At 45.8% G+C, this 14,427-nt stretch overlaps 1 protein-coding gene across 2 annotated transcripts in view; it reads left to right on the plus strand.

The window, feature by feature from the left end:
- The window catches only part of chd3 (chromodomain helicase DNA binding protein 3), a 43,535-nt gene extending 34,812 nt beyond the window's left edge, over positions 1 to 8,723 (plus strand). The window contains exon 39 of one of the 2 annotated variants that reach the window (XM_053858565.1): positions 1,471 to 8,723. In XM_053858565.1, coding sequence (XP_053714540.1) covers positions 1,471 to 1,727 — 257 coding nt within the window. In that variant the 3' untranslated portion in view covers positions 1,728 to 8,723. The remainder of the gene's footprint in view (positions 1 to 1,470) is intronic. The other variant, XM_053858564.1, reaches the window with a different exon arrangement.
- The last annotated feature ends 5,704 nt before the right edge of the window (positions 8,724 to 14,427 follow it).

Consider the following 14,427-nt stretch of genomic DNA (forward strand, 5'->3'; position numbering starts at 1 on the left):
TTTATGTAATTGTAGACTGAAACATCTGTCAAAGACATTGCGTTTTGGAGCGCCAGGGCCTATCTCTGAAAATGTCATTATGCTCAACCGGTCCTGAAGCTGGCCGTGCCAAGAAAACATTCAGGCTTCGTACCAAGGTATTTTGAGAAGGACTGAAACCGCAGCAGCAGTTTGGTTGTGTAAACGTCGTGTTGTGACTCGTGAGTCGGCACAAGGGCTGGACCGATGGGTTTGCTGTTCAGAAATAGTCGTGCGTGCACGCTGCTCTCTGGGTTTGCTCGCGGGGGCCCCATGGTGAGCAGTTAAGCCTGGCCGAGGTGGAGACCGAACATCCTGAAGGTCTAATAGCACGCTGCGATCGAGCCAGCGTCTCTCTGCTCTTGATTGGGGTCACAGTGGTATCTGACCCTTTTGGACGCAACCAAAGTGGAAAGTCTGCAGGACAAACAGACAGAGTTGAAACAACAACTGGTTTGATGACTTTAATAGCTCTCTCTCGAGACAAGACCCCGTCTCACCCTTCCTCTGCGTCCACAAAACAAAACCAAAAGTATGTTCGCCAAGCCAGTCGGATCAGAGGAAGCCCTGTGGAATAAAGGTGAAATGTTTTCAAGTTCTAATCCAGTCCAGTTGTCTTATGTAAATCCTCTACGTATGTTGACCTGGACGAATGAACACCATGCTCTCTGGGTTGCTGCTTATAGAACCCTCCCCCTTTTCTTCTGCGGGCGACTGTCTTCGTCAATTCGGATGTGGCTGTTGCAGAATTCTAGAACTGACATCTCTTTCAACAGTAACTACTTGGGTTTCTCTGTGATCCGCCGATCTACACTGTTCATATTTATGATAAGTAGAATTTTTTTGTGACTTTGTTTCAGTCGTTGGGTGGCTCTACCCTTCTCATGACAACAGTAGGATTATTTTAAAAGACGGTTCTTCATTTTCTGGTGTTCAAAGCTCTGCGGTCCTGAACCCATCTGCAACACCAGGGTTCTTTGTAGCCAGCGCACGACTCATCTCCTCCATTCCTGATGCCTTTAACAAATGTCCTGCAGCTTTTAAAAATGCTTTATAGCAGTAGGAGGTGAACATCAAAACATGGCTGTTGAATGGTTTTGGGCTGCCCTGCGCTGCAGGTCAGAACACCATGATTTCACACCTTCGATAACTTTGGGAAAGCCACGCCATCCATCATTACAGTCCCGAGAAGCTCCACATCTGCGCGTAGAGATGCTCTCTTTCCGCGACATGCTATTTAGGGAGTTGCCTGTCATAAGGACTCTTGTCTGCAACGTCCCGCCATGCTGATGTGTCCTTGAGCCAGGCATTGGGCAGTCATCACCTGTGATAGATGCTGCTGCTGAGGACAGAGGCAGACTAAAAGAAATAACCCAGCAGGGACCAGTAAAGTGTCTCATTATCCTGCTCCCAACGCCTCCACTACAGTCTGCCGCTTGTCTGCCCCCACAGAAGCCGCCGTCGCTGCTGGGGCTGCAGGGGGAGCCTTCGGAGGGCCCAACACTGGGGGTGTGTGCCAGAAGACCAAGGAGCATGATGTGGTTCAACGGCAGCGGGTGGTGGACCTGTGGAAAGATGGCAAGTCAGAGGGTGCTATTGGCCTGGAGCTCCGAATGCCCAAGTCCACAGTGCACAGCATCATCGTCAAATACAGACTCAGCAACACTGTGGAGAACCTGCCGCGCAACGGCCGACCAAAGAAACCCTGAAAGGATTTGGGGGAGTTAAAACAATCCTGGAATGTAGCGACAATGAGCAAGAAGGAGCACTTTAGCATGGGGAGATGTGGAATATCGCAGACGACTAAACACGCTGGAGGAGTACCAAACCAAGTCAAGAAGCTGCCGTTAATAACAGCACTGAGAGGGGAGAGGATTTGTCCACAGCGAGAGAAAGTGATGAAACGCTGGCCCCTGAGAAAAATGAGCCACTGAAAAAGTGCCCACAAATCTGAGCACGAGGTGAAAGATGGCTGGACGAAAAAGGGAGCCTGGAAAAAAAAACCTGTGCTAATGCAATCGCTGCTTGCCAGCGGATCACATCGGAACCAGGATAAAAATGCTACACAGAAACCTCTTTTCTTTATTTCTCAGATTTCAACGGACTCCTTTTTCTGTCTCCCCTCGTGTGCCAGAAGATTTCCCCCTGGATCACTTCTTCATCCGCAGCCTGACTGAACATGTCTGTCCCCTCGTCCTGACCCTCTACTCCCTCATTCCTCGCAGCCTTCCGTCTCACACACACACACTCACATGTATAAATATATAAATTCTGGACCTCACACAGAACCTGAAAACTTGCAAAGACCTTAATATATCTGCCGAGCACAAGCAGCTGAAACTCAAAATAGACCTGGTTTGGATTGTTTTATGAAAAAAAAAATGAAAGGAGAGGTTGAAGTGAATATTTTTCTCTGTTGAAAGTTGACTTCCCATGGACTGTGCGCTCTTGCATTCCTTGCTCTGACCAAGCGTAACATCAAGAACCGTGAATATAAATAAAGGTTTGACTTCTTCCAAAAAAATTTCAATCAGTAGCCACCGCGCTCCGAGTGAGTTCCACTGGCTGGTGTTAAGATACCGGCTGTATTGTAAAACATGAATCACTGCGGCGGAGGTGGCCTCGCAGGAGCTCTCACTCCATTGATGATCCCGTTTCCGCGTCTAAACTCCCATCAGAGCCAAAAGCAGCTCCCCCAACTCTAACCGGCCTCTGGAGGGAGAAAAAGAGATCCACTTGTTTTCTCCTTTAGTGTGACACTGAGACGGATTCCACGCTGGAAAATGGCCCTTGTTCCCTCTGCAAGTAAAACACTAGGGGCCCGTCGTAATTTTTTCCAGCTCGGTGTGTGACATCCTCAAGTGGGGAGCAGGGTGAACTCTAAAAAGTGGACAATTGGATTAGCAGTCTGCGTGTTTTCCTTTTAAAGTAATAAAAGCGTACATGGAGTGGTATTTCTCATTAGACCTCCACTGCGCAGTGCTGTGCAGCCAGCGTGCGCCTGTCACGCTTGGATTTATCATTTGTACTCTTGACTGTGGCATTAACTTTTGAAGCGTCAAGGCAGAATTTAACGGTTTCAATGTAATGCAACTTTGTGTTTGAGCTGCGGCAACGTTGCGCTCAGCAATGAAACGAAGGCGGAATTCCTGACGCAGCTCCACCACGCCGCATCACCGTGAAGATAGATGCGCTATTAAACTAGCAGCTAAACCTCCGATTGACTACAATGTCTGAGGTATTTGTTCTACTACTGACACTCTTCTCACACATTGCAGGTTGGAGTGATTGAAAAAGTAACAGCCTTCTTGACTGTCGTTCTCACAAACTTGAGCTGACTCTGCGATTTTTCTATCGCAGTGAAATGTTAAGCAAACGTGACAGAATACGAAAAAACACTCGAGCTCTATCTTGGCGTCTGTCTTAAATCCTCCTCCAGGATTTTGCCAACCTGTAAAATTCCTTGACTTTCTTCACTTCTAGCCATTTCATCCCCTAATTTCTGCTGACAATGGCCTTGTTCATTTCTCCAGCATCCCTTCAGTATGTAGAAAACGTGTGAAAACATGCTGACTCGGGAGTTGCTGGTGCACGTCCAGAAGCACAGTCTTCATTGTTATATGAGTCAATGGACCCAGTACCTGTTGATTTTAGGTACACCTAGTGACTTTTTGAACTGGACCTCGAACACCTGTGGTAAAGGCAGGCCATCACTGCGCCAGTCAAAATAATACACCCTCATCTTGTCAATAAAGTGAAGGCCCAATTGCCTTAGCAGATCCACAGCTTTAAATATCTTGCCTAATTTAGTCAGAAATCACAACAGACTGAATATCAGTCTCGGCTCCCTGAATGGTTATTCCGTGTGTCGGCTTGATGTGTAAAAGTGCAGCAGCCTGCCAACATGCAAAAAAGGAAAATGGTTGATCAAAGAGCCACGCTGAGAATCCAACCAGGTTTTCTCATTCTCTTTTTCACTAGCACCTAGGTTTTGATATGAGGTGCTATCAGTGCATTTTGAACCGGCTCCAACGGGGAAATGAGGTGTGACACAGACCTCCGAAACGTGTGCAAATCACTTAAAGCCTCCTGCCTGAAAGATTTCCTGCCGTCCAGATCGATTGAGGTACTCCTGCAACAGTGGATTTATGAAACTCTTTCAAGTCCCACTTGGCCTGACTGTTAATTCTGAAGCAGAAGCCTGCGCTTTCAAGTTCCTGAGCAGTTGATAGTGGAGAGACGCGAGGCGCTCCTGAGGAGCAGCGTGTGGCTTTCATGCACTCACGCGAAGCTCAGACTCTCAGTTGCCATGCCAAGATGGCAGCTCTCGCTACCATCAGATAGTCCTCAGCCATGACTAGATGGAGGCTCGTTGGCCAGGAATGTTTTTATTGCATTTTTTCGTCCGTTATCTGATTTAGTTTAGAGAAAGTTCAAGAGCAAATACCTAACCACCGTCCCAATATTAGATCAAATATTTGTCTCGCAAGCTTGATGTACTGAAGGGTGAGGAAAGGTGGGGAGATGCAGTAGACAAAATGATCTAGTGATGATCAAGTAGATGGAAACACAAACCCAGGCTGGCGGTTCGTCTTCCCTGTTTTTGTTTCTCTTATCAGAGTTTGGTCCCACAGAACTGTTTACAGTGTTCGTCTGTGGACCATTTTCTCCTTGCGTTCTTTCAAATATATTACAGAAACATCATTTAATATTTGTTCAGGATTTTCCTACGTTTGGCATTAGTTTAGACAGACTTTACACCCTCACTTCTCTCAGTTTTTGGGTCAGTTTGGCGAAGTCTTCTTCTTAATATTTTTTGTTTTTTCAAATAAATGTTTATTCTTCAGTCTGTTGATAAGGTTTCACTTTTTTCAGTTTTGCAACTCCACATGTTTAGTGTCTGATTAGTGGTTTAGACTTCAGTGTCCTCGGGTCATCCTGTTCTTTCATACAGCAGGTATTCCCCACACTTCAGAACACTTCATTCTGAAAATGAACTCTGGTTAGTGTTTAATCTTCTTTCTGATTGCGGACATGTCGTCTGAGGTTAATAAACCTTGTGCTGCAGAACAGAGTCCAGTTCTCTGCTGCTGGATGTGCACTTTGCTATCATGTAATAATGCATGTTTTTGGAGGTTGAACAAAGCGGTGGCTTTACCTGTTTTATCTTCCAGGAGGTATTTTCTTTTTCAGTAGTGTATTGTGTCAGAACGAAAAGTATGTTGTGTTGTCATGACAGATTGTAAGGGGCATTCACTTGGATTTGTCGCTGTTGAGTTTCTGTTAAAGCTGTTTATCTCTCAGTCCAATATGTCCTGAAGGTTTTTCTTTTTTATTTGAAAACTTCTCGTTTCACACTAGAAGGTGTTTGTTGTTGTACAGGCTGTTGAAGATAACAAATGGAAGCAAGCGGACGCAGCAGGACTGTGCTCCAAAGTTATAATAAAAGTTGATAATGAAAGCTGTTGTGTCATTTTCAGAGTAGGGAGACGCCATTTGCTCCCTTCGGCGGCAGCAGCGCTGACACTTGTCTTTTAAAAGTAGCAAAACTCCACTTCACGAAAGTTTGTCATTGCTGGGACTGGCAGACAGATTTGACTGGAGAATGAACAAGTGACTGAATGCAATGAAAGCTTTCATGGGAAGATCTGAAATGACCCTGCAAAGGAACAGTGTGATAGTTTACCTCTGCACAGTTGTGTCTCCTTGAGTAGGGTGCACTGCTTTGTGTCCAATCCACACTTTCACCTCATAATGTTGAATAACCAAAGTGACTCTTGACGCAACCTGCTTGTTGAAAGGATCTCGGATATCAGTATTACTACTGTGAGCACGCGTGTTAATACTGGAGTGCCTTTGTCTGGGTTCTGTGTCAGGAGGACAACCTGTCTGAGCCGCACACTGGCTGGTGTGTAGCCTGCTGTGTGGAGCAATGTAGCTTTTACTACAACACACTTCACACGACGCATTCATATTTCATATGACGCATGATTATGGGAAATAACCATGTTTGTAATGTGTATGGAACCGAAAACCCTCAGTCTGAATGTGCCAGTGTTGTTTTGTCCACTGCTGTTAGCTAGAATCTGTTTCTTTGTTAGCTCCCTGGTTATGCCATGTTTCTAACAACTGGAGCCTCCCTCACCGCATCAGAACAGATGTGTTGGTGTGGGTTGGCTCAAAATTGTCATATTGAAGCCCACGCAACTGCTGGTGATGCATATATGAAATATACCATTTACATTGTTGGTTGCCCTCTGGTGGACGAACTTGGTGAGGTGGCGTGGCCCTGCAGGCAGACGCGCGAGTCTGGCTCTTACTGTCTCACCTCGCCTTCACCTCACACACCAACAGCTTTCCTACTTCTGTCTCCCCTTCCCTGCTGCCGGCCTCTGCTGGCACGCTGCCATGTGTTTTCTCCAAACACCCAGCGTCTCATCAGAGAGCCTCACACACACTGAGCTGAAGCCCCCTCCATCCATGAGCCTTATCTGCACTATGATCTTCAGTGGGGTGGTGTTATGACAGTTTACTTTTACCCTCTGCGTGAGCCAGAGCTACGCATGTTTGCTTTTTTCCTGGCTTTATTTTGAAAGCAGAACCAAACTCGCCGCCGCGCTCCCTGAGCAGACTCATGATAGCTTTGCCAGTCTCGTGCCCCGGCGGCTGCAAGCACAGTCTGCTTTCATGCAGACGTCTGACTCCTGTCAGTGAGTGAGTAAGTGTGCGTGTGTGTGTGTGTGTGCAGGACTCACTTCCACAATATGCATCTGAACTCAAAATTGTGAACATGCCTGTGTACATGTATTTATACTGGTGCTATGTAGCTATTCTGGTTGATCATTAAAGTATACATGATAAAACCTGTTTTTTTGGTCACTTTGTCCATCAACCACAAATTCAATCTTAGTCCAATGAAAATGAAAGAAGGGACAATTTCAATTCCATTTTAATTTCAAAGTTGGGATTCTGGTTGACAATGGATGAGGCAATAACATTGTTGATCGATGAGGAACCTGTTGGTCTCTAACTCTGGCTTTTATGAGATAAACCTTCAGTGGCCCGGCGCCAGACTGCTCTCTCTGGTGCGACAGTACATGACCTCCAAGGCTTGGAGCTTGTTTCCGATCCTAAGTTTCAACTCATGGAAATGTGATGCAATGTAAAAACCAAGACAAGGATGGATTCCCCTTCACTATTGCCTGCCCCCCATGCAATACTCACAGACAGATATGCTTCCATGTCAGGCACAGTTGTGATTTGTCCAGAGACTCAGTTCACTCCTCCTCTGGAGCCCCATGGAGCCATGGACCAAGAGACTGAGTGATGCGATGCCTTGTTTATAACCTCTGCCCACGTCACGATCGCTCCAGGTTTTGTCTCACATTTAACGCACATATTAACACAAATTGTTGGACATGTTGTCCTTAGCAGTGTTTTTTTCTTTTTGCCGGATGTTTTGCTGTGCTTATTTTGATTTCCCAAGTTTCTTTTTGTCACACTGCCCAGTACATGAATAGAATAGTCTTTATTGTACCACGGGGTCCCACAGTATTGAGGATGCTCTCACAGAGCACAGAAAAGATAAAGCCAACCACTGTAGCAGGGAGCCGCTGCGTCCGTGCACGCCTTGATTCAGACCTGCTTCATCATTGTGTTTATAAATAAAGAACTTGTCACAATGATTAATGCGAATACATCACCATGAATACTGAAAAGGGTGAATGATAATGATGAGCCCACCCTTCTTACCCTGCCGTTATGACCACAGTGACAGTTGAAGACCAGATTGTAGGGAAGCTGTGGTTTTTCTTGAGCACAGCGTCACTATTACTGAAGAAAATAACAAAGTTTTACTTCTTCTTTTAGGTGTCTGTGTCACTGTTAAATCCGAAGAGTCCACTGGAAGGGACGCTGTGGCCTCTGACTGTAGCATTTTACATAGGTCAAGTTATGTGACATGGAAATCCGGATGTATCTTTTATGCAATCAGTGTGGATGTCATGAACGAATGAATGAATGAATGAAGCAGAAGTCACTGAAAGGCATCACACTTGTGCGTGGCACAGTTTCCGTGCCTTATGCAGCAGGTCTCAGTTGCAATCTTAGTGATTGTTAATCGCCTGTTTCCACGCTGGCTTTTCAGCTTGTGAATGTTATTTCTGACCCGTTGTGTTGAATGAGTGTCTGCTGCTGTGTGGTTTACCTGTTGAGCGTCGATTGTATCCGTCACAGCGACTGGCTTGGATGTGTGAATTCATATTTGCACTCGATAGCCGGCGTCAGGGACTCACTCTGTGTGGGCTACTCAGGGATCATTCTTCCTTTTAGAAGCACTTCTGGTCAGCTTGCCACCTACGAATCCTGGACTAGAGAGCGTTGAGCCTGTTAGTGGTGCCAAACATTGGTAACAAAGCTGCATCGGTTGAGACTAAATGGCAAACCTGATTTCACCTGCAAATGTAATCGCAGTGTGTTTAGTGTATCTCGCCGCTAGACCAGAGTTCGGTACCATTTCTATTCAACGCGATTTAAGCCAATTTATTCCAAATTTGATCTTTCAAATACGATAAATCTGCATTCTAGGTTTATTCAGGGCCAAAACTAAATGCTTGAGTGTTTCCTATAGTCAGAAGCATTTATCACAGACATGTTTCTGCTTTGTGTTGAGAGAAAACAGAACGGTTGGATGTTTGACCCGCCTGAACTGAACCCAAAATCTGTTTCCCCCGCAGTTCTGAATGGGCCTCCCATGTCTGTGAAGAAGGAGCGGGAAGCAGAACTCCTGCTCGGCCGGCGGGAGCAGCGGAGCGGAGAGGTCATCTGCATCGACGACTAGACACAAAACACACACGCACACACACACACACATATATGTATACACACACACTCTCTCTGAAACCATCTCTCCAGGAAGAGGTCAGCACCATCACTGACGGTGAAGTGATTGTGATTATTGATGACACACTCCGACAGTATTACTGAACTGTCCTCAAACATTCGACACACACTCCTGCACGCCTTGCACTTACGGTCCACAGACACACACATACACATACTTGTCTCTTCTCTTGTCTGCCTCAAACCATTATACTCCTCATGAGTGGCCTCATCACGCAGGCCTCTCCTGCTCCTGGGATACTTCGTACCTACTGTCTCTCTCTCTCTCTCTTTCTCTCTCTCTCGCTCTCTCTGTCTGTCTGTCTCTCTAACACTTACACACACACACACACACACACACACACACACACACACACACACGCACGCACACGCAACCCTTCAGTCTCCCGGTAGACCGTGTAATCTTTGCCCTGCGCCAGGAAGCTGCATGTGGGATTAGAACTTCATTCTCTCTGAAACATGTTTGTGATCCGGCAGCAGCTTCCAGCACTTTGTGTGATTCCGACGGTACTGACACACACGGGATTAACTTCAGGACTAGTCCCAGTCCTCTCCTGGTGACAAAGTGTACAGAGCTCTTAGGTATACGGGGGTTTGTTTCCGAAAAAAAAAAGAAGAAAAAAAAGTCTCTCTACAGCTATTTTCAAAAACCTCCTTTGAATGTTTATAACCTTTCATAAGCAAGTCAGTGTTACTCCAACTATCGACCCTCTTCTTAACCTCTTTTAGTTTTCACTTATTTAAGCAGCTCATTGGTGTTCTCCTGTGTTTTATTGTCGATGTTGCTGATGCTGTTTGAGCTTTTACCAAACCCTTTTTTTAAGCGAGCATAAAGAAAAGACCCCACCTTCCTATAGGTTCTGAGGCCGAAGATTAAAGGTCTCATTTAGATTTGGAGCTTGCATATGACATATCTAGACCCTAGGCCATGTGTTACCCGAAACGCTTCCATTAAGAAAATGTACTCTCTTCTGAATCTGTGGTCCCAGCTGGAGGAGTCTCATTTTATACGCTGCATCCTGAAGATAAACGCCTTAATAATCGCTGAGCAAATGTAAGAGCGTCAGACGGATTTTAGCTCCTATTATCAAAATAGCCGTAGTCGGAAAAGAATCTTGGACATCCAGTCGACCCAGGACTTCAAGTTTTACAATCCCCCGAATTGAAATGTTGCGTCAACAACAAGCACTTAATCATTTATTGTTTTCACTTTGTCCAAATGTATTCGGATTTTCTTTCTGGGTTTCTTGTGTCACTGTGTATGTGGTGGTGCCGATCAAACAAAGAGTGGCAGTGATGATGCATCTTCATTTTGTTCTTTTATTGTTTTTATTTTGTTTTTGTTTGTAATAAAACTGAACGGAATGATTCACGAATTGTCAGTGTCTTTTTTTTTCTGTAGATTTGTCAACAGGTCTTAGTCGCAGTAGATCAGTGCACATGGTCTGCGCCAAATGGCGTCAGAAGTTGGCTGGCCACGATGAGGCCCCAGTAAAAGTCTGTGGAGCTAAGATGTACGTAACGTGCATATATGCTGTGAGCAACACACTTTCCATCCTGCTACTGTTGCTGTGTTCTTGCCTCCTCACCAGCCATTCGTTACTATGGTAAGGTAACGCAGATGTAATTCGCTAATGAACTCTTTGGATGTCCACCAGCAGAACCCTATTTCTCCACGGGCCGATCAGTGGGTATCAACTGTCCCTCATGCTCTTCTTTCCATCATCTTCTTTTCTGAGTCTGTTATTGAGAGTTTCTCTTGCGTCCTTGCATCATTCACTTGTCATCAGCAATATTTTGTTTTTATTGATGTCATTGTATCCTCCCCTATTGTGTCATCATGAGTCTTTCTCCAACTGTTTTGGTTGAACTTTGTAAGTATCATGCAGAGTAATACTTCTTCAGTGGAAGTCTAGTTGTCAGAAAGTCTCTGCTGTCATGCGTGTGGCTAATTTGGGACGACGTCTGTGTGGGATGGTGTGAACAAGACAGGGTGATTCAGGTTTTCACACTCATTGTGGTTGCTTCTGCTGAGAATCGATGGGTGTTTTTATCTAGTTGATGAAACGTGATTCATAAGTGACTGCCACCATCTTCACCACTGCTGGAAGCATCACTTCCCATCCTCTGTCGTGTCTTCATGGAATCCTGTTTTTAGGCCTAACTGTGCTCACTGCAATACTTCACCAGGATAATATACACTCACTCGCTGCTTTGTTAACTTCATCTGTTCTGTGCTGGACCTCTGATGTATCTGAGGAGCCAGTCACGCCAGCATCAGGCCTGTAGAGCTGCCCAAGATCAAGCCAATCTCTCAGGCTCCAATCAAATGGTCAGAAGAGCCCAAGATCCATCCTCTCATTGATTTGAAGCCAGAAGTTTCTGCCTAGCCTGAGTAGTAGCCCAGAGGATTGATCGGCAACTGTAACTCGAGTGACTCATTTTTACATGAATGATTGGACCTGTCAAGTTGACGTGGTCTGAGGCGGTGGCACACTGCAATTCATGCTTAACCAAAATTGGACAGTACGAGACGGTAAAGCAAAATGAAGATGGCTGAAACCCTGAGATCTACAAATTGTTTCTGTCCCGATGTGCTTCCCTTTACGACCACAGCAGACTCTGGTTCAATGGCTACATGATGCATGTGGAGCAATGAGAAGCTGCACAATCCCAAAGCTAGAATCACGTTAATAATGAAGCCTCCAAGGTCAGTCAAACTCAAGAGATTTCAGACCACGAGAGCCTGGTTCACATTAAAATCTAACAACTATCACTATAATAAGTCACCACAGCTGATGGCTTTGTGTGCGTCTTGCCTATGTAAACATATGAATTCGAAACTCTTAACATGTTGTAGTAAAAATAAAATACGATATATATGTAGAGACAGTGACATAGATTTGTTCGGTGTTGGAGACAGAACTAATGAGGACTCAAAAGGAGGTTGTGTAGGAGTAAGGGAGCGGAAAGATGTTCACTCAGTATCCACAAAAAACGTGTCCAAATAGGCAACATAATGGTGAGAGGAATACATGTGACCAATAACAATGAGTATTAACTCAGCTATATTTAATCTGCCATTGCCACAGATATGTGTGAGTGTACTGCCACAGGAAATCCAAGTGACATGATCAACAAACGGCGAGGGGAGAGAGGGCCCGACTTGTGTTTGAGTGCCCACTTTGTCCAGATTTTCAGCGATACCTTTTATTCACTCTCCAACAGGCTTCTGTGGGATAAAATTTCTGTGAACAACACACTTCCCATCTTGCTACTGTCGCACTGTCAGTGTTTTGGTGCAGTGCGAGAAGCACTTTGTTCAAGTGTCCATCTGTGAGTGAAAAAGATGTCGTTCAACTTTGACATTTGGAAAGCAGAAATCGAGGGAGGGAAGTAAGCTTGTGTGTGTGTGCGCGCCCTTGCGTCATGTGTGTTCAGGCGGTGACATGCTTTTCTTTTTGGGAAGATGTGTTTCCGGTCTAGATTCAGGAACTGAAAATTTAGATGAGTGCGGCCTGTGTGAGTGTGAGCATGTGCCTCACAAAGACACAGAGTCTGTTTCAGAAGCATAGTACATTTATTGAAGCCAAACCAGAGCGTACACTTTGCTCATGAGGTCAAAGGTCAGCAGTGATTTACATGCATCATGTGTGAGTCTCAGACCTTAGTTTCTTCCTGCAGGTCTGACTCTGGAGGCTGCGACATCTTCAGCTCCTCCACAGGCGCAGGGAGCTGCTCTGTCTTCCTCCACTCCATCACCCCCACCACCACAACGACACACAGCATCACCACCATTGCAACACTGAGCAGCTCAGACCTCACCAGATGGTGATCAAGCTCTGGCTCGCTGGACATCACCAGTGTCTTCGATATGAACGCACAGCGATGATCCGTCTTCACCACACACCAGAACTCTCCACTGTCCTGTGGAGAGACGTCAGTGATCACCAGGCTCATGTTGCATGTTTGCAAACACTCGTGAGACTCATCCATTGGTTCCGTTGGCCTTCATGAACCAGTCAACCCCATCCGTCTGATTCCAGTCACCACAGTGGAGAGTGAGGTTCTCCCCCCAATGATCGCACCACAGCAGGAGGCTCAGACTGAGGGCACACGTACACATTGACCACACATTGACCTGTGTGGTCCAACGTCGGTGATGTTAATGTCAGTGTGGATTTCTGAACCCACCTGTAAGCCATCTATAATTATCCATCCTCCATCACGGTGTCTGGTCTCCACTGCTGTCAGAACAGTTCAGCTGCCGACTGTCTCCCCCAGAGTGGAGGGTAGACTCCGGTGCTGCATCAACAGAGAAACGACAGTACAGGTCACACCTGTGCTGGTTCTTCTCCAGACAGTGGTAGGGGATGTCAAAAGAGCGTTTGCCAAATGTAAGCAGAAGAGAAGGTTTGATCTTCACTAGCTGGAGTTGGTGCACTATGTTTTAATGTCAAAATTGTTTTATTGTATTGTTAAAACTAATTGATCACTCAAACTTCTTTGAACACTCTAGTTTGGTCCCACGCCGTCACAAGTCAGCTCCACTCTCTGTCCATCATCCATGTACAAAGTCTCAACTCTCATCTTCTGGTCGCCACAGACGATAAGAGGTGAGTTCCTCTTGAGCGTCACCCTGCCCCGAGACCAGCACTGCTCCTGGCACTGACCTGAGTGGCAAAGATCCAGAAAAAAAAGAACCCGAAGAGTTCCACAGAAGCTCCTTCCCTTCACCAGTCCATCTTGACGCAGAGCAGAAGTCAGCTCTGTTGTCCAGGCTGAAGAGATGACACGTCCCTGCTCTCTGGGTGACCTCAGCATGGATGTTGGAGATGAGCGCCAGCAGTCTCTGTGCAGCCATGTTGTCGTTGGTGAGTGACTGAACTCTGACCTCTGCTTCATCATCTCATTCTCAACACCATCAGCAGGAACTGACCACTGGTTCAGGAGGAGGCTGCATGTTGCTCTCTGTTAGCTTTAACAGGTGTGAAGCATGGAGGAGCGGAAATGAACATCAGTTGAGAAAAGTCCTTCAACAAGTATACTGTATCAATCCTAGTGAGGTCCAATTTTGGGAAAACAACCCCTTGTGTGGCTCTTGGGCGTTTGTGGGCCCCTTTTGCTGGACCCAACAAGGTTAAGCCTCAAAGACGATAAGACAAATCTGTGCGTGTGTAAGTCGGTAAATGAGTTTGTCCTAGTGTAGCTATAATTATAGGTAGTAATTCTTGGAAACACACCTCCTTGTGGGGACCTTCTTGCAGTCCCCATGAGGTTACATGTGAATTTGAGCATTAAAACTGCAAACTAACTGGGTCATTACAATTGTATTTCAGTTTGGTTTAGACCCTGGTTACAGTTGGCCATTTGAGTTAAATGGTAAGGTTTAGGCTGAGAACCTGGGGAATGCATGACGGCAATAAAATGTCCCATAAAACATAAAAACATGACCGTGTCTGTGTATGTGTTGGACACTGACAGCATTTGGTGTGTTAGCAGTCTCAT

Source organism: Synchiropus splendidus, chromosome 3 (assembly GCF_027744825.2).
Source record: "Synchiropus splendidus isolate RoL2022-P1 chromosome 3, RoL_Sspl_1.0, whole genome shotgun sequence".
NCBI classification, from domain to species: Eukaryota; Metazoa; Chordata; class Actinopteri; order Syngnathiformes; family Callionymidae; genus Synchiropus; species Synchiropus splendidus.